This window comes from Erpetoichthys calabaricus, chromosome 1 (genome assembly GCF_900747795.2).
Source record: "Erpetoichthys calabaricus chromosome 1, fErpCal1.3, whole genome shotgun sequence".
NCBI classification, from domain to species: Eukaryota; Metazoa; Chordata; class Cladistia; order Polypteriformes; family Polypteridae; genus Erpetoichthys; species Erpetoichthys calabaricus.
This window is the reverse complement of record NC_041394.2, coordinates 172459366-172485866: the sequence shown is the minus strand read 5'-3', so window position 1 is coordinate 172485866 and position 26501 is coordinate 172459366. Positions and strand designations below refer to the sequence as shown.

At 38.1% G+C, this 26501-nt stretch overlaps 1 protein-coding gene across 1 annotated transcript in view; it reads right to left on the bottom strand.

Moving 5' to 3' along the window:
- si:ch211-102c2.8 (trichohyalin) overlaps positions 1-26501 on the bottom strand; it is a 114109-nt gene that overhangs the window by 25220 nt on the left and 62388 nt on the right. The window contains exons 15-20 of the mRNA XM_051931940.1: positions 21584-21865; positions 19340-19402; positions 18793-18888; positions 15036-15137; positions 11466-11648; positions 408-539 (exon numbers count right to left, since the gene is read on the bottom strand). Coding sequence (XP_051787900.1) covers positions 408-539; positions 11466-11648; positions 15036-15137; positions 18793-18888; positions 19340-19402; positions 21584-21865 — 858 coding nt within the window. The remainder of the gene's footprint in view (positions 1-407; positions 540-11465; positions 11649-15035; positions 15138-18792; positions 18889-19339; positions 19403-21583; positions 21866-26501) is intronic.

Below are 26501 nucleotides of genomic sequence, written 5' to 3'. Positions count from 1 at the left end.
CCTAGCTGTGTTCATTTATGTCACGCAAATATGAGAACTCAATTCAGGGGAAGGGTGTATATGTTACAAATGCAAGTCCCATAAAGTTAGATGTCTGAGCAAAAAACAAACCACTGAATAATTAGGGACTGCCAATGGGCTCAAAAAAAGATTGCAATATCAATACTACTGCTAGCCTACTAGCTAGGTGATAACCCTTAGGCTGGGCATTAACTGACAGCAACCATTTATGACTTGTTGCTTTACATTATTAAGACACATTTTTTATTATTTTATCAGTTTTTCACACCTCCAGGGCTTACATTTAAAATGTGAAAAAGAAAGAAAGTGTGTAATTTCTTCCCAATAGGCACAGCTCTCTCTTTATGACTCCTTACTGACATAAATGCAGACAAAAACAGACTCACCTGTTGCATCTCTGCTTTGACACGATTTACTTCTTTTTGCTTATCTTCCTTCATTAAGCTGCGGACTTCCATCACTGCATCTTGCTTCTCCCTCTGCAATGTCCTGCACTCAGATTCAAGTTCCTGAACCCTCTGAAGAAATAAGAGAAGGCACAATGTACGAGTCTATAACAATTAAAGAAGATAGGTGACTTAAATTATATCCCAAAGGCAGTCAACTGTCCAAATATTTTGTTTATATTGCCAATTTTTCAATTTATTTCTTTGTTATAATTTTCCTTGGGGGCATACTCTACAATTGCTTTCCCCCTTTTCATATTGTGTACCCATTCAGTGTGTGATTGTACCCATTTATAAGGAATGGGGTGATATTCAGGATTGTGGAAACTATGTGGAAAGCTAATGTCACACACAATGAAAATTTCGGAAAGGGTTAAAAAGAAATGGCCTAGGGAAGAGACCACCATAGGGGAGGAGCAGTTTGGTTTTATGCCAGGGAGAAGAACAACTGATGCAGTGTGACAGTGCGGGTCCTGTTCCATGCTCCCTCTTCCAGTTTTAGGAGCCTTTTGAACCCGTCACCATCGATAACGTAAGTGAATGAGCTGGCAAATGAGAACAAATCACACTTGGAGCAAGGGGAAGGTGTAAAGTGCAAGTGCTTTTATCAACAAAAAAACCTAAACAGTGTTAAAATAAATAGTGCCGTGATTCAAAAACGTTCATAAATAAATAATCCATAAAAGCAGGTGAAAAGTGGGGGATAAAATCACAATAAATAATTCCTTTTAAAGCAGAGGTTGAAAAGACAGTCACTGACTCTATCATGTTCTTTTCAGTGAGGGATAATCCTAGCCCACCTCCTTCTTCATCTCCCCGGCTCACCCATAACTCACACAGCTGGTGGAGACTCAGCAGCCATGATCTTCATCCCCTGATCCCCGTCTTGGCTGCCTCAGTCGGCGTCTGACAGACCGTCCGAGGTTGGATCTCCTCCCGTCATCCATCATGCAACCACAGTCGTACCTCGGATCCCTGGGGATGTCATCAGCCACGTTCACCCCACTCCACACCTTTGTTCAGTGGTGCGAATCAGCCCCTAGAACACCACGACCTACACTCCTTTGCAGGGCACCTGTTCGTGCTGCATATTATCTCTAGGTGGCCAGATTGTCCTTCCCAAGACTGCTCTTCCACCGCATTTGAACCTCTGATCTTTTACTCGTTCTATTTTCCTCCCCCTCACACTCACGCTTCTCTTTTTATTCAGGGACGTGGCAAAGGTGTGGCGATTGGCAGCTCATGGCATCAATTACAGACATAGACTATTTCTCCCATGTGCACTTAACTATAGAAACGCATGCGCCACATTGCTCCCAGGAACTGCTTCTGCCACATTACCAAGCCCCCTACTTAAAGCCACGAATGCGGAGATTATTTATTTAAAAAGGCAATCAGCTGCGGACCTGACTTTCCCACATGCAGTCCTTGCATTGAAGCAACTGATAGAGAAGCATCAAAAAAAAAACAGAAAGAACTGCATATGGTGTTTAATGATTTAGAGAAGGCTTAAGATCGAGTATGTGGCAAGAGAACTGGAGGTGCATGAGAAAATGGAGTACCAAAGAAGAATCTGAGGATATGTCCAGAATATGTATGAGTGAATGAAGACTCGAGTTAAAAGCAGTGTTGGGTTAACAGACAAGATCACAATTAGATTACGTCCACACCAGGGATCTTCTTCAAGTCCTTACCTCTTTGATCTGGTTATGGATGTCTTGAGTCATGTAATAAAAGACAAATATCCTTGGTGTATGCTTTTTGCTGATGGCATTGTGTTGAGTAGCACCAGTAAAGGGGAAGTGGAGAGGAAGTTGGAATAATGGAGAAGGTCTTTGAAAGATAGAGGGGTTAAGATAAATAGGAAGAAGACAGAATATATGAGATTTAATGATGATCAGGATTCAGAAGTTAGCCAGCATTAATGGTAGCCCGAGGTAGAAAAGTAGATAGGTTTTTTTGTGAATTTCCCCTTGGGATTAATAAAGTATCTATCTATCTATCTAGATGCAGAGAAAACACGAGTGCAGTGTGGATGGAATAACTGGAAGAAGGTATCAGAAGTATCATGTGACAGAAAACTTAAAGCAAAGGTTAAAGGTATGGTTTTCAAGACAGTGGTAAGACCAATAAATGATGTATGGAGTTGAGATACGGGCAGTTAAGGGAGCGAAGGAGAAGAAGCTAGATGTGGCAGAAATAAGAATGTTGAGATGAATGTGTAGAGTTACAAAAAAAGGACATAATAAGAAATGAGGCAATCAGAGGTACAACTAAAGTGAGACAGATATCTAAGAAAGTACAAGAAAGTAGATTGAGGTGGTATGGACTTGTGATGAGGACAAACAATGAATATGTAGGCAAAAGTGTCATGGGAGTGGAAGTATAGGGGAGGGAGGCCAAAGTGAAGGTGGATAGATAAAGTAAAATAGGATCTGAAGGAAAATGGCTTGACCAATGAGCAGGTACAGGACCGAGAGGTTTGGAGAGGGTTGATTAAGTACATCAACTCTACATAGAAGTGGGAAAAGATGAAGAGAAAGAAGAGGAGTTGTACTATAGCAGATTTCCCTTCTATCACCTACATTTTGGTTATCGACCTTGAGGACTGCTGAAAAACAACATTTAAGTCTGCCAATTATTCTATGTTATGTGAAAATTTGTTTATGTCACATCAATGCTTTAATATTTTGATTTCTTTCAAAAGCATGTAAAAATTCAACTATTACACCATACTATACAAAAAAAAAGCAACCCTGTTGCTGTTATAATTATGCCCATACAAAACTCTACAGTTTTTGTCCCTACTGATGTTCTGCAATTTAAGAATATAATGTGCTATAAGAGGACCAATAAAAAAGTAGGCATAATGCATGTTAAAAATCAACAGGACTGCTTTCTAATTCATAGACTTAACAATTCCATAAAAACAATCAAACTGATATCTGGATTGCCCTTAACAAAAAAGTTTCAAATAAAACATTATACATGCCACAAGTTACTTACTACAGGGCCTCAAATTAATTTTTGATAAAAGAAAACATACACAGCCACCTCTTGATAAAATGACAGTTTATAAAGAGCTGTAGTAGACATTTAATTGTTGTGCATGTTGTTTTCCAAGTTCACCCTCTCCATTACCGTCAACCGGCTACTATTACAAGGTATAGAAAAAAAAGAACAAGATTATAAAACTGTGTTGACCTGGTAACTTGAACAAGAACACACACAGCCTTAGTAATCCTGTCCTCACAGGAACTTGGTTAAAGCGATCTTTACAAGTGCAAAAGTATTTGTCTTCTTATTTTTTAATTCCTTTTATTTGGAAACAAAACAAAATAACAGAACACAACTCAATCAAACAATTGTAAAAACATACAATAATGTACTTTAAAAACAACTCATGAAACCTCTTCCTCTTTCTAAACATGCACTTTTGTTTAAACACAAAAAGTTTGCTTAATCGATGTCTTATATTTTTAAATCATGTAAATGGATTTGCTTGGTAGGACCACATGTCTACAAAAGGCATCACAACTAGTGTGCCAACCTAATGTACTATTCCATTTATGTCTCCTGGAACAGAGTCTCAGAGTATGTAATCAAAATTAAATTGCTGGATCCTGCTTCTAAAAGTAATCGAAGGTTATGTTGCACAAATGACTGTGTTCACACACAGTATGGAGTGAAAGCTACAAGGGAAAAAAGGAAGTTGTACACAAGGATAATTTCCACAGTTCTCTAGCCTGTATCTTTTATGCACCCTGCCTTCAGACAAAAACAAAATGTCCTATGAGGAGGGCTGCACATGGTGCTGCCAAGTTAAAAAGTAGGATTTAGCAAGACTGAAATATTCCAAGCCTGCTATAAAACTGAGTTAACAAAACTGAACAAACCATAAAAATGAGTAGAGAAAGGAGAAAGCATGGTTTTATTGCTGTTTAACAATATTCAATATCACATAGCAATATTCAAAGCATCATGTTCAACAGCTGTGCTTCAAATGCATGCTGCAGAGCCAGTCAGACTGCTGTGAAGTATACACTGTATGAAAAATCCTTGTAATCATCAATTTCAAATTACAGCTGCTATAATATATAGAAAGAAATATGCAAGTATTCAAGCAAGGAACAAATTTTAAATATAATCTCTAAGTCCACAGCACATTGTATCTGTATTCAACAGACATCTTACTGAAAAGTATAGTCAGCTTGATTGTTTCCCCTCTCAAACAGATTCTTGCACTTTATTAATTTTCTTTTTCTTCTTTATTTGCTGTGCTAGCATACTGATTCACTCCCCATCACTTTCATTTCTTCTACTTCTGACAAAAAGAGGTCTTGTAACCCCCCTCAAGTAGTCACCATATAGTCCCAAAAACAAAAGGCAATACTGCCTTCTAGCATCCCGAGGGTGTTTGGGGGTGGACTTGGGGTTCAGAGTCAGAGCATGAGGTGTTTGTCTGCAACCATTAAATGATGGTACTCAAGCCCTTTTAATGTAGTAGTATTGGTACACATTGAAAAAGCTGGTCGATTCTGAGCATTTTTTCTTTGCCTGCTGGACAGAGGAAATGACCCCAAAATGGTGGACTGTCAAGTGCTCTAACATTAGAATCCCTACCAAAATTCCATTTTACCTGAACAACCCAAGTTTCCGAACATACGTAAAGAAACTCATAGGTCCTTATTACCTTTTGTTTTACAAATGTGTCAATTTGTGGCACTCATCCTGCACTCGCCCATCCTCCATTCATCCAGCCAAAGCCATTTCTCAGCTGCAATTCTCACAGCTCAAGTCTGCGTTGAAGATTTTATCTGGCAATGAGTTGTAAGGAATTATACAGGTAATTTACAACAATCTGCATAATTGTCGGATGACATAAGAAAAGTGAGGCAAGAAATGTACGCATAACTAAAACAATTTTTTTCCCTATGTTATAGTAATAACGTGTGAAAGAAAATTTAACTGCTTGCAAGTTACTAAGGGTTAAAAGTTGACAAAGCTGTTTTGCTGTAATGGCAGGTTATTCATACAAGTGTCTGTCATTAGACAGGGTGCAGTAAGCTGACCTAGGACAACTTCCTTTTTTAGGAATGCGTCTGTTAGACACGGGAAAGATGATACGTACACAAAAAAGAAACGGTTGGCCGATTTGCGTAATATAAGATGAAATGCTTAGATGCTGTTTCATACGTAAGGGGGAGGGAGGAAAATGAATATTAAAAGCCGATGCCTTGCAATGTGGAATCCATGTACTCATCTGTGACTGAATAAAGTCTGATTGATTGAACTATTCCTGTCTTCCTCTGGGGTTACTTCCACAAACGATATAACATTGATGTGAAGTGTAGAATGTGTGAAGATTGAAGTCCAAATATCAAATATACACTTTCACAAAAGCCTGTATAGATATACGTATGTGTATGCATGAGAGAGATTGATAGAGACATAGACAGATTTGATGTCATTCAAATGGTTACTGGAGTAAAAAAAAAAATAATAACATTTTTACAAAAGGTATACTGAAACAAGTGTGCTTTTATTCGAGAATTAAACTAAATTAAAAAAAATAGTTCATATAGACTGTTGTTGTGAATGTCCATGTGCAAGGAAAACTAAGTCCATAGAAACTGCGGTGTTTGGTCGCTCAACAAAATACAAAGAAGAAATGACCCATCAGTGTGTGTGTGTCTGCTTTTATCCCTTCAGCACTAACTTGTACAAGTACCATAAGTTTATACTGACTGTTACAAACTCAAATCAAATGTATGTTTTTATTATATAATAATAATAGCTCACTACTCAAAGCACTAAATGCACAGAGGACTCAGGATTTGACCTCTAGTTGCAAGACAGCAGCATTTCCACTGCGACACCCGTGTGGATATCAAATATAACCAGTTAAAAATGAAACGCACAAACACACATGCATGCAAGCGTTTATTTTATACCGACTGATACTTGGACTTCAGTTTTTACACATTCACATCAACATGTCGTTTGAACAATTTCTTTTTCTTTGGTATTATTCTTGCAAAAAAGCAAACTTGTTTTGTTATACCTTTAATGAAAGTGTTTATTTGATATTTGGAGTTCAGTCTTTACATATTCTACATTTCACATCAACATTATGTCATTATTACTATAACATTGCATGTTTCTGCTCATCACTGTTGTAAACAGGGTGGCACAGTGGTGCAGTGGTAGCGCCGCTGCCTCACAGTAAGGAAACCTGGGTTTGTTTCCCGGGTCCTCCCTGCGTGGAGTTTGCATGTTCTCCCCATGTCTGCGAGGGTTTCCTTCTGGTGCTCCGGTTTTCTCCCACAGTCCAAAGACATGCAGGTTAGGTGCATTGGCGATCCTAAATTGTGCTTGGTGTGTGTGCACGTGTGCCCTGCGGTGGGCTGGCGCCCTGCCCGGGGATTTGTTCCTGCCTTGCACCCTGTGTTGGCTGGGATTGGCTCCCGCAGACCCCCGTGACCCTGTGTTAGGAAATAGCAGGTTGGATGATGACTGACTGACTAACTATTGTAAACAGATATTACTTGAGTATATGTCACCTTTTTGGAAGCACGAATGACTCTGGCCATTTTCCTTTGAACTTTGCCATTAAAAAGTGTTTTCAATCAAAGAACTTTTGTTTACTGTATTTTTTGCTGATTTTACCATCGTCTATTGTAAACTGTAGAGACTGCAGCTGTTTCAGCCATGCTGGAAGCAACAACAATTATACCACGATCAAAGTTACTTAGATCATACAGCTTAAGCCAGGGGTGGGCAGATTCAGTCCTGGAAGGCCGCAGTGGCTGCAGGTTTTTGCTCCAACCCAATTGCTTAATAAGAAGCCCTTATTGCTCAAGTAACACTTCAGCTTCACTTTAGTTGTCTCGCTCATTAAGATTTTGAATCCTTATTGCTTATTTTAGTCTTAAACAGCTGTATTCTTGGTTTTGAATTGCTCCTAATTAGCAATACCATGCAAATGACAAAAGAGACAAGCATTTCTCCATTTAGCTTGTTTTCATTTACACCTGTGTGTATTTATCATGCACTATTTGGTTTAATTAAATACTTGGAAGGAAAGTGAAGAGAAAAAAGTGAAGCACTGAGAATTACTCATCTGTTTTAGACTTCAAATCATTTGGATGATATCCTTAGAAAGGAAAATAAATCTAGGATATGAGAATGACCTGACATGGCAGAGTTAAAGCACTAACAAGCCATGCAATTAAATAATTGACAAGGATTGGTTTTTAATTAAGCAACTGGGTTGGAACAAAAACCTGCAACCACTGCGGCCCTCCAGGACTGAATCTGCCCACCCCTGGCTTAAGCAATAACTAAACGTGTTGACAATGTCTGCATGCTACATATATAATGAGGTACAGTCACATGATAGTGACAAAGGTAGGTGTATCTAATAAAGTGGTCACTTATTGGGTGTTTGTATGTGGCCATATTAAGAAGGGAATTTCTTGGGACCCCAGAATACAGTTTTGTCTGCTTAGACAGTAATATGGTGGTATTATAATTTATTTTTAATGCTTTAAAATATTAAGCACTGCAAGCGATGTCTGTAATATGTTATTTTAGTCTTTTTATTTGACTGAATTAAAGCTGAAAACATACACTTCCACATACAAAAAGGTGTCACTATCACTTAAGGAGAAAACCATTAATTCAATTCAATGTCTTTCATTTTTTTTATTTTAGCAATTACCACAGCAACTGGGAATACCTATTTATGGTACAATACAGTGCCTTTGGGTCTGGATATGAGATAGACATGCTCTTCAGGAGGCCACAAATTATCAAAGGGGGCAGGGATACCCAAAGAAACTGGCGATATAAGCAACACTGTGAACAGCATAAGAGGGGCAGCAGACATGGAACTGTGACTAAGCACTTTATTCCACATCTCACTGCTGCTGAAGCCTACCTGCCTGGGCGTGTGACTGCTAGCAAGCCTCAGATTTGGACTCTGGCCTTGGATTGCCTCACAGAACTGGGAGTAGTATGGCAGTCAGATTGCCTCTGACCACAGGTGATTGGAGTGAGGTGGAGCTGGCAGAAATGAGTGTGCGGGCTAAGTGGACTAGGCAGCTGGGAGCGCATGGTGGTGCAGAAGGAACAGGTGATGTGGCGGAGGAGTCACTTCAGAAGCCAAAGGTCATTTTTAGGGACACACCAGCAGTCTGGCGTAAAGTGACTGAATTTATTCCTCCATCTCTCACAACCAAAGGTTGTTAATTCAATTAAATTCAGCTTATTTTGTATAGCACTCTTAACTGAGTGCAGGGACAGAGTGCTGTGACAAGTTCTCAGGTAAAATGCAGCCAGAGATTTTATAATTACAGTGGAACCTTGGTTCACGACCATAATTCGTTCCAAACCTCTAGTCGTAAACCGAATTGATCGTGAACCGAAGCAATTTCCCCCATAGGATTGTATGTAAATACAATTAATCCGTTCCAGACCATACGAACTGTATGTAAATATATTTTTTAAGCACAAATATAGTTTATTACACCATAGAATGCACAGTGTAATAGTAAACTAATGTAAAAACATTGAATAACACTGACAGAAACACCCAGGCTCCCTGTTCAGCTGCACGTGAGCCTGCTCTCTCTCTCTTACTCTGTAACATTGCAGCAGTTCGTGCTATAGCCTTAAAACCCGATCGTTGTATAAACACTTTTTTTTTTTTTTTATGAGTTTTAAGCACAGGGGGGAAAAAAAAGGAACATTTGAACAAATCCGAACTTTATTTAAAACCCAACCACAAGCAACCAAGAAAATAATATTGTAAGAGTTCGTGCTATAGCCTTTATGATCCGATCGCTGTATAAACACTAAGCACAGGGGGAAAAAGGAACATTTGAACAAATCTGAACTTTATTTAAAAACCAACCACAAGCAACCAAGAAAATAATATTGCAGGAGTTCGTGCCCGATCGCTGTATAAACACTAAGCACAGGTGGAAAAAAGGAACATTTGAACAAATCTGAACTTTATTTAAAAACCAACCACAAGCAACCAAGAAAATAATATTGCAGGAGTTCGTGCCCGATCGCTGTATAAACACTAAGCACAGGAGGAAAAAAGGAACATTTGAACAAATCTGAACTTTATTTAAAAGCCAACCACAAGCAACCAAGAAAATAATATTGTAAGAGTTCGTGCTATAGCCTTTATGATCCGATCGCTGTATAAACACTAAGCACAGGGGGAAAAAAGGAACATTTGAAAAATCTGTAATACAAAAACTAACCATAAACCACCAAGAAACTAACCTTGCATGAGTCGAGTTCTGGCATGAAGTGAGGAGGGACTGGGGGGAGAGGAGGTTACAGTTTTGAGGGAGAGTCTGGCTCCGCGATGGAGGGATGTTTTCCTTCAGGTGTTTTCTCTCTTGTGATTTCTTGGGTTTCTGGTGTTTTTAGCGGTTTAGCTGGTGGGAGCGAAAGCCTTGTGCAGCCATTCCAAAAAAAAAGTCCTTGTGACCCAACCCTTCGTGTTTGCCCTCCACATCACTGGCAGTCTGGCTTTGTTTACATTGTGCTGCTTGAGAGCACGAGTGTTCTCAAATTGGTAAATGAGTAAACTGGTAAATAGTTTTTCCTCCTCTTCCAGCACTTGAGGCCTCTGCCTGGTTAACGCTGTAAGTCCTTTTGCAACATCAGCTGCTTTAATAGATTCTTTCTGCTTTAGAATAGTCGAAATCATAGGTTTTGACTTCTTGTACTCGGCGGCAAGATCAGTAACACGAACGCCACACTCATACTTTTCAATAATTTCTTTCTTTACTTCGATTTCAATTTTCTGCAAAACATTCTTCTCACCACTCTTCACTTGGTTAGAAGCCATGGTTAACTGCAAAAGCACACGAAATACTGTAGCGCACAAAGAGTTCACAGATAAAGCATGCACGTCTGATTGAGAACAATGAACAGGGAGAGGCTGAACAAGTGCTTAAATACAGTAATCGGCGCATACAAACCGGAAGGGAAATGAAATAAAGCACAAAGAGTTCACAGCGAAAGCACGCACGCACGTGTAAGCACGCACGTCTGACCGAGAACAATGCAACACATGCGGAAATCATCAGTGCGCACAAACCGAAAGGGAAACTGGCTTGTTCGTATACCGAGTGTGTGGTCGTGAACCGAGGCTAAAGTTTGGCGAACTTTTTGGTCGTAAACCGAGTTGTACGTGTACAGAGACGTTCGTGAACCGAGGTTCCACTGTACTAAATATGAATTTGTTAAAACACCCAGAAAACAAAGCAGTAACTGATTAACATAAATGGAAAGCAACAATATCTGTCCATTAATTAATTGTTGATATGACCAATATACACATCAGAATACCCTGCAACCTTAGATCTGAGTGGTTTCTTGTGATAGTTGATAATAAGGCTGATAACACTGATAAATGTTACATGTTAACAATGAAGAAAAAATCTTATGATTAGAACATTAGAAAAATTAAGACGAGAGAAGGCCATTCAGCCTATCAAAATTTATCAGTTCTATCCACTTTAATCCCCCAAAATAACATCAAGTGTATTATGTCCAACATCCACTAACTGTACTTTTTTAAAGATAATTACATTCTTTCATTCTCTGAGCTTTGTTTTATCTTGAGTACAGATGAGTTTTGAGCAATCAAGAATTAACCAAAAAATGTGCCTAAGGCACTTGAAAAACAATGGTGCCTGAATATGATGAGCTACTTCACTGGAGGTCTTTTGCTTATCTACTTTGCCTTTGATTGCAACAGTTTATGAATTCTAAATCTTTTAAAAAGTAGCCGGTTAAGTTTCTGCTTAAAGAAATTGGTGAGTAAACTGACAAAACTGTGGTTAAAACTTCAACACTCAAGCTGCTACATGTTCTCTAAAAGAAGATAGCTGAACTTTGCTTCTTATTAAAAATATTCAACATTTTGATATTTTCTGTATAAATCAGAAAAATAAAACATGAACTTACATTCTGCAACTCAATGATTTTATTCTGCAGGGACAAGGCATTCCTCCTCTCTCGTTCTTGATCCTCCTGCATATCAGTCAAAGCTCTTTTTCTCTCTTTCTCCCACAGATCATACTGGTGTTTAAGTTCCTTGGCCTTCTCTTCTTCCCACTTCTTTTGCTCACTCTGTACAGCATCCTGCACCTATAAGCATAGCCCCATCATAATACAAAGAAATAAGGGCAGCAAGAGAATTTCAAAATAAAAACTTTTTTAGCTAATCTTTGCCAGAATCTGATCTCAGTTATTACTATTTGGGTTTAATTTCTTATTCTGCTTTTCCAGATGTTGTGTATGTAATAGATATCTTAAGGCATACAATATCAAAATACTATGAAAAAATAAATGAACTGAAATCTGTATATTGTGCATAAGCCCCTTAAGTCCAAGTCCGTCTGTAATGATTCAACAAATTCCAGATTATCTGCCAATCCACCCACTTGGTACTATCTGAAAACCTAACCAGTTTGTTATTTATATCCCTATCAAAATAATTTATATATACACCAAAAATAGCAATGACCCTAGCAATAAACCCTGAGGGACACAACTCTCAGCATCACTCAATTCTCATAAGGATCTTCGCAATATAACCCTGTGCTTCCTGTGTTTTGGCCAATTTTGCACTCATCTACATGCTACACCCTAAACTCCAATTTATTTTAGTATGATGGTCAACCTGTATTGTGGGACCTCTATTGTGGGATTATCTGCCAATCCACCCGGTTGGTATTATCTGAAAATTTAACCAGCTTGTTACTTATATTCCTATCCAAATTATTTATATTAAATTAAAAACAGTATCAGTGCTAGCACTGACCCCTGTGGAACATAACTCTTAACATCAGCCAATTCTGATAAGGTTCCTCACACCATAACTCTCTGCTTCCTATGTCTAAGCCAATTTTGCACCCATCTGCAAACAACATCCTAAATTCCAGCATATTAGTAAAACATGATTTACCTTGTCTGAACCCATGCTTACTGTTCAGTAAAACTCCTGTTCTTGTCATGTGCTGCTCAATCTTATCCTTAATAATTTCTTACATGAATTTATTTAACAGTTTGTATTTGCATTCTTCCAAAACAAAAAAGAACTATACAAAATTATGGTCACTTGACACTAGTGGATCAATCTACACTCTGAATTCTATCTAGATTATTACAAAATACTAACTCTAGACACGGGTTTCCCCTGTGATGGTGCTTTAGCATATCATATTAAAAAACAATCACTGATTACGCCTAAAAGCTTTTGGTTTTATACTCCACGATTTGCAAGATTAGTCCAGTTAATATTTGGGTAGTTAAAGTCCCCCATGACTACAATATGCCAACATAAAGTTGACTTTTTAATATTACTAAAAAGATACGCATTGAAATTACTGTCTGTATTTGACGGTCTATAACACACTCATAAAATAAGGCCCGTTTTCCCAACGGCTTTCCAGACGAATACAGACGTCCTCATTAAGATGTGGCTCATCATCCAACTGAAGAAGACCTGCATTTAAATTCTGTTTAACATAAACAGCAACCCTACCTCATTTTTCATTCTGCCTATCCTTCCCAAAAAATGTGTACCCATGTATGTTATACTTATGCCCATCTTTGTTATTTGGCAAGGTTGCAGTTATTGGTATAACATAATTATGCTCAGTTACATAAAACTCCAAATGACTTTTATTTTTGATGTTTCAGCCATTAAGGCAAGGTTTTTTTAATTTAACTATCTCACTTTTACACTTAAACCTTGGGTTACATTTTAAAGTGCTATGGATATTCATTTTTTACACTATTGCTTGTGTCTTCAAGTGCAATTTCTAACCCTGGCTTGTTCTAAACTCCTTGCACCTCATTCCATAGTTTAAACAATCCTCAACTAGCCTAATCATACACCTCACCAACTTATTGGGGCTCCTCTGGTTGAAATGTAACCTGTCACTGCGGTACCCATCCAATTTGTTACAAAAGTAGTCCTAATGCCCCATAAACCTATACCTTTCTATCCTACACCAAGGTCTGACCAAAGATTAAGCCTTCTAATTTCCTCAGTCTTACCTGGACTGGCAAGTGACACAGGTACAGCTTTGGAGAAGACTACCTTGTTAGTTCTGCTCCTCAGTCTTTAAATTTGGATTGCAGGACTGACAGCCTTACCTTAAGTTTGCCATTTGTTCCACCATGGAAAATGAGACTCCAGACTAGCCAGGTAGAGATACATGGGCCATTGTCACAAGGTGCAAGTAAAAGATGGCATTTTGTCCAGGTGCATCAACCCCAGAACTGAAAGTATCAAACCATTTTTAGGTCCTTGCAGAACTGGACAGTGTCTCGGAAAGCTCTGAGATATTTACAGGCGTGAGGAGCCCTACGGACACCTCAAAACCAGTTCCTAGAAAGTTCTGCTAATTTCAAAGAATTCACAAACATCACTGTGGCCAAGAAGCAACTTATTCCTCTACAATAATGCATTTGAATGTTTAATTCTTCCGCTTCTCAAACCTGTCACAGATTCTGTTTTTGTCCCATTACAAATTGACTTGAACTGAACATGCAGTAAACATGGCTCTCTGCTAAATTTTGCAGCATTTAGATTAACCAAGTACTTATGCTTGGATCTTATTTGTGGATTTTAGTTCGGCATTTAACACGATCTTAACAAAGCCACTCCATGGCAAACATCTCAGTATGAACTTGGACTATGCAAAATGCCTCTAGATTTGTAATTTTCTGAAAAATATTTTTCAAATTACTCCTGACAATATGTAATATGACACTAGAAATCATGCAAGAAAATATATTATAAGGCTAACACTTAAATAATGGAATGACTGCCTCTTTTTATACACATTAATAAACCTTAACATTTACAAACCTAATTAATCCAATCTAGGGTCATTGGGAGCCAAGAGCCAATGCTGTCAGCATGGGGCACAAAGTCACATTAGTCTAGGACAAGTTCCAGTCCATCATATGGCCCACATATGAACATACCCAAACTGGGCCAGTTTGAAATAGTCTATTAACTGAAGCTGTGATTCTCTGGGCATGTGGGAGGAAATGTGAAATACTGAGAGGAAAACCCACACAGACATTGATAGAATATACAAACTGAGACAATGACCAGGTATGGGACTCAACCCTTGGATCCAGGATTCAAAAGACAGATCGCTGCCCCAACAAAATTTATTTGCAGTTCTGTTATCTATCAATAGTGGATATACTGCTTTTTAAACTTATTAATGACATTATGACAATTCACATCCTTATTATAAGGTTTAAAAAGTAAAATTTAAAATAGTCCATTAAATATAATTAAGATAATGATGCTTTGAATAAAAAAACTATGGCTCAAAATAGAGCACTTCATCAAAAAGAAAACTAGACGCCATTTGAACAGGAACAAAATATAACCACAGAACTTAAAACAACTCATTTTCATTCAGCTTCTTAATATGTACTGGGATGTCCAAATGTACAGCTTAAAGTTGAACTCTACAGCACTAAAGATAGGTTTATCCTACTTACTAGCTGTCTGGATTGCTTTTTCAGATCTTCAGTAAGATTTTTCATAGACTCCTCATGCTTCCGAATTGTTTCCATCAGCTTCAAAATTTCTTCTTCTTTTAACTTAAATAAATTGTTGTTAAATTATTAAAACTATTAATTTCCCATTGGGATTAATAAAGTATCTATCTATCTATCTATCTATCTAACTTTCAAATTTAAATATAGATAGTGGACAAACAAATCATATAATGTACAGAACAGAGGCACTAAATGTGTAATAACATATCTATAAATGTGGCACTGTATGTTTCCTGACTTCTTGTTTAATAATGGTTTCATAATTTCTACAATTCCCAGTAAATTTAAAATGACTCTTGAGCATTTGTGTGTTTTCTAAAAATTCAGATAAAGTAAGGTGTGTTCCAAATATTATTTACAAAATCTAAACAATTTACTGATCATCCTCTTGAAGAGCTTGGTAAGAGGTTTCTCATCTCTCAAAAAACTGTAATTTTTAAGAAAAAGACATTAATGTTGTAAATTAAACAAATTACCGATTTTCCTAAAGAAGTGCAACTTATTCATTTACATTCACATTTGTGCTAAAGCATTTACAAAGGGAAATGATGATTAAATAAGACAATTAGAGGGCAAATGTAGATCTCTGCACTTGAGGTATGATATCTGTAAGGACACCAGGAGTATACTTGACATAGAAGCTTAATTTTGGTGGGTGTCATAATGGGCGTTACTAAACACCAGATTAAATTAGTCTCCAAATATTGGTGTGAGCTGTTGCCTTCAGAAAGTAAGCCAAGCACCACAGCTTTAATATCATGATTATTTTGATCCTCCAATACTATCTAGCAGCCACTAAAGCTTCAACTGTGCAGAGTGTAGGCAAACACACATATATAACATAAATACCATTAAACATGTGCATTAATTCTGTATTTAGTAATTTGTTAAATTCATACTTGCACATTACCTGTAAACATGTCATAGCTTTCTGTGTACGTAATCATTGAAGAAAGCCATATAAAAATTAACTAAACTAAAGTGAATTGAATTTAATGGATCTTTTCAAATTTAGAATTGCAATTCATTCATCGAACCAGCTATCTGTTTTTGAACATGTTCTTTCCATTATATTTTTTTAAGGTCATGAACAAGCCTGGAATTGGACAACAGTCAATACCCACACTAACTCATACCAAGCTAATCTGAAGTCGCAAATTAAAACACATCCCTCTTTAGATGTTGGATGTCAACCAGAGCGCCAACAGATTTTACCAGTAGGTAACATTACTTGTTATATAATCAAAATTACAGAATATTAGCTGTCATATGTTTCCTGCTATGGCACTTGAGTTCATTTGATAAGTATTACAAATGACATCCAAATAGCAGACCTCATTCATATTCTGACAAATGTATTAATATTTTCCTAGATTTCAGTAGGTAGTTGAATGTCAGGATGCACTGCCAACACTCTACCTGACTTTTATACTTGGGAGAACACAGTGGTTAGCACTCTTGCATCATTGATCTAGTATTCTGTGTTCAAATTCCACACCTGCCATTGTTCTAATGGAGTTTATGTATTTTCTCAATCTGCTTGGGTTCTTCTCTGGTTCATCAAGCTTTCTTCTCACATATTTAAAGGCATGCAGGTTACTTTCAATTGACTCCATGTGGGTGTATGCATGAGAGGGCCCTGCAATGGACTGGTCAATCTGTCCAGGGCTGGTTCCTGTTTATCAACTGATGCTGTCGAGTTAGCCCCTCTGGGCTCTCACAACCTTAAATTAAATTAAAGAGGTTTGGGATTTTCTTTTCCCTAACGACCATGGGCATTAGGGGTTATTTTCTCTGTGATCTCTGCACATTACAACATTAGAACAATCTAGATAAGAACAGGCTATCCAGCCCAATGAAGCTTGCTTTCCAATGCACTTAATTCTTCTAAAATAACATCAAGTCTAGTTTCCAAAGCCTCTAAAGTCCCACTGTCTACAACTGTACTTGTTATCATCTGCAAACTAAACAAGCCTATTACTTATCTAAATCTTTATATATATATATATATATATATATATATATATATATATATATATATATATATATATATATATAAGACACTTTGACGTCACGCGAGACTAGACATTACAACCTTAGGAAGTAAGACCAGTGGGACAGTGACTTTTGCACGTCACGCCCTACTTACAAACAATTTAAAACAAGTTCATATACATCTAATATTGCAGTTGTTGGAATGCTTTTGGCAGACACACTTCATGTGCTCCCTTAAAATGTTATAAGCTCTAGATGGCAAGTGAACGACTAAATGAAGAAGAAAGAGCAGCATGTCGATAAGAGGCACGAAAGCGCTGGAGAGAAAAGAAGGCAAACAAGGATGCATAAGAGAACAATAATAATCTATGTGCAAATTCAGAAAATAAGGAAAGTAATAATCAGCCTGGACATCCCGCGAGAGACACTTTGACGTCCCACAAGACAAAGCAGTGAGACCAAAGGACAGCTGCTGTGCACAATAGCTGCTGTGCAGGGTTTTAAATGCCTGTGTTCAGCCCCCCCCACCCCCACCCCTCACAATGTGAGCGGCAGAGGCATGAAGTAGCAGGTGCTTAGCGCGCCCCGCAATCAGGTAAGTGAACGAAGCGAGGACAGCTGCTGTACAGGCTTTGAAATGATCGACGTGCAATGTGAGAAGCAGAACACACAGCCCGGCAGTGGGAGCTGTAAGCAAGCAGGTGATTGGTCCGCCTCTCCAAAGCGTGCGTTCAGCTACTCCCTTCACAACGTGAGTGGCAGAGACGCACGTGGCACGTGGTATGCCCCGGGGTGAGGGGGTGGGCTCGTGAAGCGAGCAGAGGGCAAAGCCCACTAGTATATATATATATATAAAATAGCAGCAACCCTAACACTAGACCTTCTGGAACACCATTCTTAACATCAGCCAATTTATATCAGGTTGCTTGCACAATAACCCTCTGCTTCCTGTGTCTGCGCCAATTTTGCACCCATCTACACACCGCACTCTGAACTTCTAGTTCTTTTAGTTTGCTGTGGCACCTTGTCAAATGCTTTCATAAAGTCCAGATAAATAATATCATATGCTCCACTTTGATCATATCCTTTTGTTGCTTCCTCATAGAATTCCAGTATTTTGGTAAAACATGACCTCCCTCTTCTGAACCTGGGCTGATTGTTCAGTAAAATTCCTCTTCTTGCCAATCTGTGTTGCTCAATCTTATCTGTAATAATTCCTTCCATTAATTTTCCTGTGATGCATGTTAAGCTTACTGGCTTATAGATGCTTGAATCGGACCAGTCACTGCTTTTAATACTGCTATTAGCCTAATAATCTACAATTTACTTATTAATATTTAAAAGGTTTAGGAGCCTAATTTAAAAATGCATAAATAAATAGATTTTGAACACTTGTAAATTGGTTTTGTATAGTCTTTTACATTTCATTGAAATTCATGTTGTGCTTTATATTAACTATCCTATAGTTAAAAAGAAAATGGGACACCACATTTGCACAGTGGTTAGTGCTGCCATCTCAGAGCTACAGAATCCTGAGTTAGAATATTTCAGACACATTACACAGCGTATTCATGTTCTAGTACATGTTTTCAGAGGTATTATTTTAAAAACTGCATGTCTATTTAGGAAAATTACATATCAAAAACAAGATGACAGTAAATATAAATGAAAGTTTTTTAAAAATAAAAATCTGCTAAATTACCTGAACTTTCTGCGTTAGTGAGCCAACTTCTTGAGTGAAATATGCAGATTGTTCCTTCAAAGCAGCAAATCGTTCTTGTTCAGAATTTTCCCTAAGCTGAGAAGTTTTAAAAAATGAGAAGTTATTTAAGATGCAAAAAAATAAATTGAAAACAAGTCAATTGAAATATTTATTAAAGTAAGTGTTTTGGAGGTGACCATTTAAACAATGATAAATGATAGAAAATAACACCCTGATAAACACAGTGATAAACAAAAAATCAAAACTATTCAGAGCATGTTTTGTCCTGGTCAGGATTGTGGGTAATCAACCCTGGACAAGTCATCAGTTCATCGAGCTTCCTACTTGCACACACACATAACTGGCAACATGTCTTTAGATTGTGTAAGAACACTGAAGCCTGCCCCATCAAAATAAAGCCATCAATGAAAGTTAAAGCATTAAAAAACTGAAATCAGTTACTTTCCTTGGGTTTATAAATAAAAAAGAAATTTTCAAGCTTAGTATGTTACTGAGAGCATCATGTGAATCAATCACATACACAAACCTTTTGCATCTCGTGCTGTTTCAGCAAGTTCAGTTCAGTTTTGATATGTTCAATATCCTGCGCCTAGAAATAAAAATACTGTTTAGTCAAACTTATGATGAAAGTAATTAATACAAAATTAATTAAGAGCAATAAGTATGGGTTGCTCACAGTTCTCACAGTAAATCGTTTGAACATTCATCAGAACCTAAATGCAGTTTATTATTTCTCCATCCATATCTGAGCAGTCTTATTCAGATTTATTATTTAAAAATACATATTCTGAATTCAGAGTTTCTTTCATGTTCACAGGTTTACATTTTTAATCTCTATAAATACATAACCAACTTAACCCTACAGCTGTTTTTAGAGGTGTCTCTAAAATTGTAGCATACATTATACACTAATATGTACACAAATATATATTTGGATTTTTTTTTAATTTGATATACTATTTTAACCCCAGTCAGATATTTAACTTTTTCTTCTGGTATATATACTGGTTATGGACTTTTACAAGCAGTGAGTTATCTCTTTGAATCAACTGTATATTAATTTGTTAGCAAGAAAAGGAAAACTGTTTACAGTATGTTAAATTAATTGACTATCAATTGACATGGTCTTATTCATCCTCCGGAAACAGTCATCATATGACCTCCATAATAAGTTCCTATACCTATGGTACCTAAAGAAATGTCTAAATATGTGTTTATTTTACATTTTACTTAAGCAAGACAATTCTATAGATTAAGCAAAAAAAAAAAATAATACATAGGAAACTTAAAAGAGCATTCTTTAGTTTAGCAATGACAAAGGGCAGACCCAAAATAAAGCTCTAGTTAGTACTACTATGAAGGCTAGAAAATTATAATTATTGATAAATCCAATAGTTACGCTGTAAAACAAACCCAAAGCTATGTGTAGAAGCTAAAATCCATTCTGTGTAAAAGGTTGCCAGGATTATTTCACAATGCAAAGTCCTTTAAAAATTTGCACAATCAGTTTGAAGACCACTCCACTCACAAGAGCTGGACTAAATCAATTCTCTCTCTCTTTCCTATATGTATTACTGTATTCATAAAAATGCAAGAAGGCATTAATTTTCTCACATTTTAAGTAAAGTAGTTTCTATTAATTAAGTAAACAGTCTTGTGCAGTGAAATTTGAAATCTTTTCAGAAAACATTCTTTTCCGGGAGATATTATTTCAGAGATAATTACTGTCAGGGTAACAGAAAGGAAGTGAAGGTGACAGGGTGTATATTTGTGCTTCTGATAGTTAACTTTCCATTAGACCAAAAATTACAATACAAAGTGCCTGAAAAACCTCAGTTTCAATCTGCTCCTGTTGAGTTTGGAAGCTAGAGCATTCATGCTCTCCAAGGGATGCTGTGGACAATGATACAGGTGAAGGGATGCTGACAGAAAGGTGACCGGAATGGCAGTCATTTGAGGGCCGATGTCACTGGACTCTTGCCCCTGTTGATTACATCTGGGAGGTGGGTGAGCAGAGAGAGAGAGGAGTAGAAAGACGAGTGAGATAAGAGAGAGAACTGAATTAGGAAGAGCAATTTTTAAAGACTGATTCTGACTTTGATTTTATCGGATTATGTATGACTATTAAAATAAAATAATAATAAGCCGCTGCTCCTCCGCATCGAGAGGAGTCAGATGAGGTGGCTCGGGCATCTGATCAGGATGCCTCCTGGACGCCTCCCTGGTGAGGTGTTCCGGGCACGTCCAACAGGGAGGACTATGTCTCCCGGCTGGCCTGGGAACGCCTCAGGATTCTCCCGGAAGAGCTAGAAGTGGCTGGGGAGAGGGAAGTCTGGGTATCTCTGCTCAAGCTGCTGCCCCCGCGACCCGACCTCGGATAAGTGGAAGAGGATGGATGGATGGATGGTATGATTATTTGTCTATTTTAACTTCCTTAAAAAGTACTTGTTTTTATTGTGGATTTATTTATTTAAGTATTGCACTTTGTTTTGAACATTGTGGAAAATAAATAGTATAATGCAATTTTTGCACTACTCTTGCTTGTTTGTATCCCCTAGTCCATCTCAGTCTCTGACTATTGATGACTCGGGTTCAAGAAGCTAATGCCAGTTGCAGGCAACCTGGGCATCGCTCTACAACTTTTTCCAGTCACCACAACTTTTTATTCCTAAGAGTTAATTGTGATTTACAGTAGGCCAACTGAGCAGTGATCAATAAAGCCAACCAGATTTTCTAAATTCTGAAATATTAAGGAGTTTAATAGGAATACCTTCTCATAGTCTTTATCATGCTGAAGTTGCTGGAGCTGTTTCTCATAATCCTGTTTAATTTTCTCAGTGCCAGCCTTCAGGGTCTCCTGATCAGTCTGCATGGCTGATAGGTTTTCCCGTAGTTTGAACATTTTAAGTTCCTTTTCTGATAAAATCTTCTCCAGGCCAGCAATCTTACTATCACGCTCATCCAGTTGAAATTGAAACTGTTTATCTTGATCCTGGCTACTAGGGGAATGGTCATTCTTGCTTTCCAGGGCACTTATATGCTCAGTCATCTTCTACAGAAAAGTAGCAAACAAAATAGAGAAAAGAAGATTAAAACCAAGCTTAGCTTGGGCAGTTTTGGTGTCCATCTTTGCACTTTTCACTGTATGGCAAGAAAACGAAAGAACAGGTGTTATACTTTAACCAAGCCAAATCATTCCCATTTTATATATCAATAAAGCAATGGCAGATTGTAGGGAATTTCAAATTCCTGGACATCACAATCATCAGTATGTGACAGTTTAAGGTGAACAGCACATAAGTCACTGCTAAGAAATTTTGTCAAAGACTGCGTTTTCTGAGACTTTAAAAAGCCTGGAGTGCCACAGAACTCAATGACCATTTTCTATAGGTCAGTTTATAAAAGAGCTTTAACCTCATGCATCACAGGTTAATACCAAGGGCAGGAAGCAGTTGCAGAAAGTGCAGTGTACCACTTTTAAAATTATTGGTTACCACCACCCTTCTGTAGATTTACTCTATAGTTATAGATGGAAATGTTAATTCACTAAGAGATTATCCAACCCATTGCATAATGTACATCATCTGCCCACTCTCCTTCTGACACAGGCTAATCAAATCCAAGACTGATGTGGACGATATTTGTGACTGAAGACAGAGAAGAAAATTAAAATTAGTCAAAACCTTTTATTAATACATACCAAGCAAGGGTAAAATGTCAGAGAAACACAGTCCCAGGACACCGCGCTTCATCTGCCTCGAGCGCAGATGTCCTTGTTCTTTTATACCTTTCTAATCTCCTGATCGTTGACCACGTAAGCAAAAAATAGCATCCTGACTCATTGTACTTTTCCAATTTTGTAAAGTCATTACCCTAAAGGTATATTTTCTTGTCACACACATCATCAAAAGAAACTTCCAGAAAGTATACATGCTTCTTGTCACGTACGCAAAACACAAACAAGTTTCATCCACTCTGTCCTATTTTCTATACACACATACATTTTGTTCAATTACATCTTTTTTTGTTTCCACACTCCTCCCTTTTTGAACAAAAATGATGTGGGCCTATATAATTCTATCTTGAAATGGTTGATGAAGGGGAAGGGGGAGAGAAAATGGAAGAAGCTATACGAGACATGCACTCATCATGTAGCACATATGCCCTTTCCATAGAGGCGGTAAAGTACTTAGATATTATATAGCAAAACAAAAGGATAATACAACAACCAACCAGGAGGAGGAGACAAAATGTCACAACCAAAGAAATAAAACAGATCTTATTCATTGTCCCCAGGATCCGAAGGAGGATGCAAACCACTGATCCCAAGGATTTGTAATGCCAGAATTAGTGGAAAGTTCTTTAGAAAGAGCAGTAAGGCCTGCCAATGCACGAGTTATTGATCCATCTGGCGCGGTATTATTTGGAATATATGTACAACAAGCATCACCAAACATAGCACAGACACCTCCCTTTTCTGCAAGTAAACATGTCCAGGGCTAGACGATTCTGCCAAGTCATCAGAGAAGTACGATCAAGCTGTTCATGTATGCCTTCAATAGCGTCTTTGGTGAAATTAAGGAAACGTTGTTGGTTATATTAAAGGTAATTAATCCAGTCTACATTCTTATTGATAGTAATTTGGGGTATGATAGATTCAAAACCAGCTGCGACTTGATCCCTAGCTTTAAATCTGTCTGGGACACCCCTAGGGACTCCAATAGCATCTATGTATACTCCAGGGCCATGTAAGGAGAGGGAGGTAAGGATAACTAATTGGATTGGAGCACAGGTACCAGACCAATTAGGGGGAAAGGTGGCAAATAATTTGGACCTACGACACATCCACCAAATATCTGATCTAGGAGTGGTTTGGGAGAGAAGAAAGAAAGACAGAACGGTGTTCAGAGAAAAGGTAACCTGAAAAGTTTGAGAACAGAAAAAAAATGGTAAATCTCCTACCCATGTCGCTCCATTAGATTTGAAACATGTATAATTTCCTTCGTGAGTTAGAAACATAGGGGTATCCATGTGACGGGTGGGGGAAAAAAGAATAGATAGATTGAACACTTTGAACTAGAGAGGGGTTTCTTGGAAGTAGTGAATAAATACAGAAGGCAGGGCAACCCCACGGGGTCAGAAATGTTAGATAATGGAAAAGGGACTGTAGCTAAATGGGGACGGGCTGCAGCACACGCATAACAATGAGAACGATTAACTTGCTTAGCTGAATAGAGAACCCACTGCAACCATCTATTCTGATCCCCATAACCAGTTTTCTACTGAAAAAATGGATGAAAAGGTGGAAATATTCATAATCTTAACAGGAGAAAAATCTGAACCAAAAGTTGGGGAGATGGGTGTGTGTGCCAGAGAATGAGGGGTGTTAGTAACAGGATCGTCAATCTTAATTAGAAATCTCCCTAAAGGGTCTGTTCCAGATACATATACCCCTAATACATAAATACCTGAGTTACAATGGTTGTCAGCACATACAATGAGAGGCATGTCCTTTTATGATAGAAAAACCGATTTTTCAAACCGTATTTTTGGGCCTCAAAAGGTTGATTAACCCCAGTTCTCAGTTCCAGTGTTAGCAAAAATCCATTGCCAGTTGTCGCAGTCACTTCCCCTCATACACACGTATTTGTCAGATCCGGTCCACTAGGCTTGTCGACCAGTCCCACAGTTGATAATAGAGCAGAAATCAAACTGCACTGATGTGGTAATTCCCAACGGGAAAGTCAAGGTGACCAGGGCAGTAGACAATTGAAAAGAAAAGCATAGTAGCACAGCAATCAAGGGTGCCATCTCTTGCAATGTGAGGCGTGAATCCAGGCAGGCAGTCCTTCAACTTTCACGGCGTGTGGTGTGGATAGAAGAATTTGGAATGATCCTCTCCTCCTAGGCTGATGCCAGTGTTTCCTCCGAGTATCTCGAACCAGGATCCAGGTGCCCAAAGGAATTGGTAAATCCTTGGAAAGGGGGCTGGTCCTCCAGGCTTGATTAACCTGCTGGTGGATTTCCTTCAACGAGGTTCGCAAACCTGCAAGACTAGAGAGAAAATCATTGGGAGAAAAAGGTTTGTTAGTGTGTTTATGAGTCCAGACTCCATCAGAGAGGGACCCTTCTTTGGACCATTTTCTCCTTTCGATATCCGTGGCTGCATTCTGTAAAGAAATAATTTGATTATCAGGGTCCTGGTCATTTCTCTGTTGGAATAAAGAAATTGGTGTGTTATTATATGCAGCCTCTTTAGCAAAGTGGTCAGCTAAATCATTCCCTTTGCTAGCAGGATCCTGTTTTCCTGTGTGAGCTTGACATTTAACAATCGCTAGCTCCGATGGTTTGGTTATAACTTCTAAAAGGGATTCGATCAATTTCTGATGTTGGATGGGTTTGCCAGTACTGGTCTTAAGTTGTGCTTAAGGGTTATCTATGCAACGTACTTAAACGCGTCTTTTCCTTCATGCTTATTATTAACAAGGAAAACATACGTGCTTGAACCTTTATTCGTATCAAGTGTGCTGACCACTGCGTCACCATGCTCTTCCTTTATAGTACCTAAAATACACAACTTCCATTCATATCACAATTAGACACACACATTCATATCACAATTAGACACATTCTGCTTATCGCCAAAAAACTTGTCTCCCTTCTCATGTAATATTATTAAAAGAGCATTTTCCCTTCAAACTTGATCAGGGTTTAAAAGGAAAAATACTTTTGTATATTTACAAGCCTTAAACAAAAGTGGAGACAATTCATTTGCGCCAAACCAATTACACAAATCGATAATTATCTTTTTCAGTTTTTAGTTAGAGCTCTCCAGGACTGGTCTTAAATTCCCTTAGTTTCCATAATGTTCCATGATCATGGCAGACTCCAAAAGCATACCTGGAATCTGTATAAATTGTTACGATCTTCCCTTCGGACAGCTGACATGCTTGAGTGAGTGCTACGAGTTCAGCTGTTTTGTGCACTTAGCTTGATGAAATTTGATTTGCTTCCAGCAGGCGGTCCCCTTGGACCACTGCGTAACTGGTTGAGGGCGCTCCATTTTTTCAATTGTAACATTTGACAAAGTACAGAGTACATTCTGATACTCATAGGGATCCCTTTTAATACACTCTATAACACACAAAATCACCCAAACCATTTTCAACACACTTCACCCCAGTATTATTCTATATTTACACTATATTTGGAAACAATGCAGCAAAGGAAACAGAAACAAATGGACTCTGAAGAAAAGCAAGTTCAACTCTTCAGGACAAACAAACATAAAACAGCCTCTCAATGATGTTAGCTGGTGTTAACACAATCCTGCTCAGCTCACAGCAAGACCGCATTCCCAGAAAAAGGCTACAGTCACAATGCACAACTTTAAATACACACGTCACAAGAAAAAAGAAAAGGACAGAAGAAATTTCATGAGAACTACATCCGTGCTTGCTAATACAGCTTCTGTTGTTGCAGCCACAGCACGAAGACACGGAGGAAATGCTGCGGCCACTGGATCCAGTTTTTTAGAAAAAATAAGTCACCGGTCTTTGTTTATCTCCATGTTGTTGCGTCAGTACTGAATTCATAAATCCCTGCTTTTCGTCCACGAACAAAGTGAATGGACGAGAATGATCAGGCAACCCTAGCGCAGGCGCAGATAAAAGAGTAGCTTTGAGGTT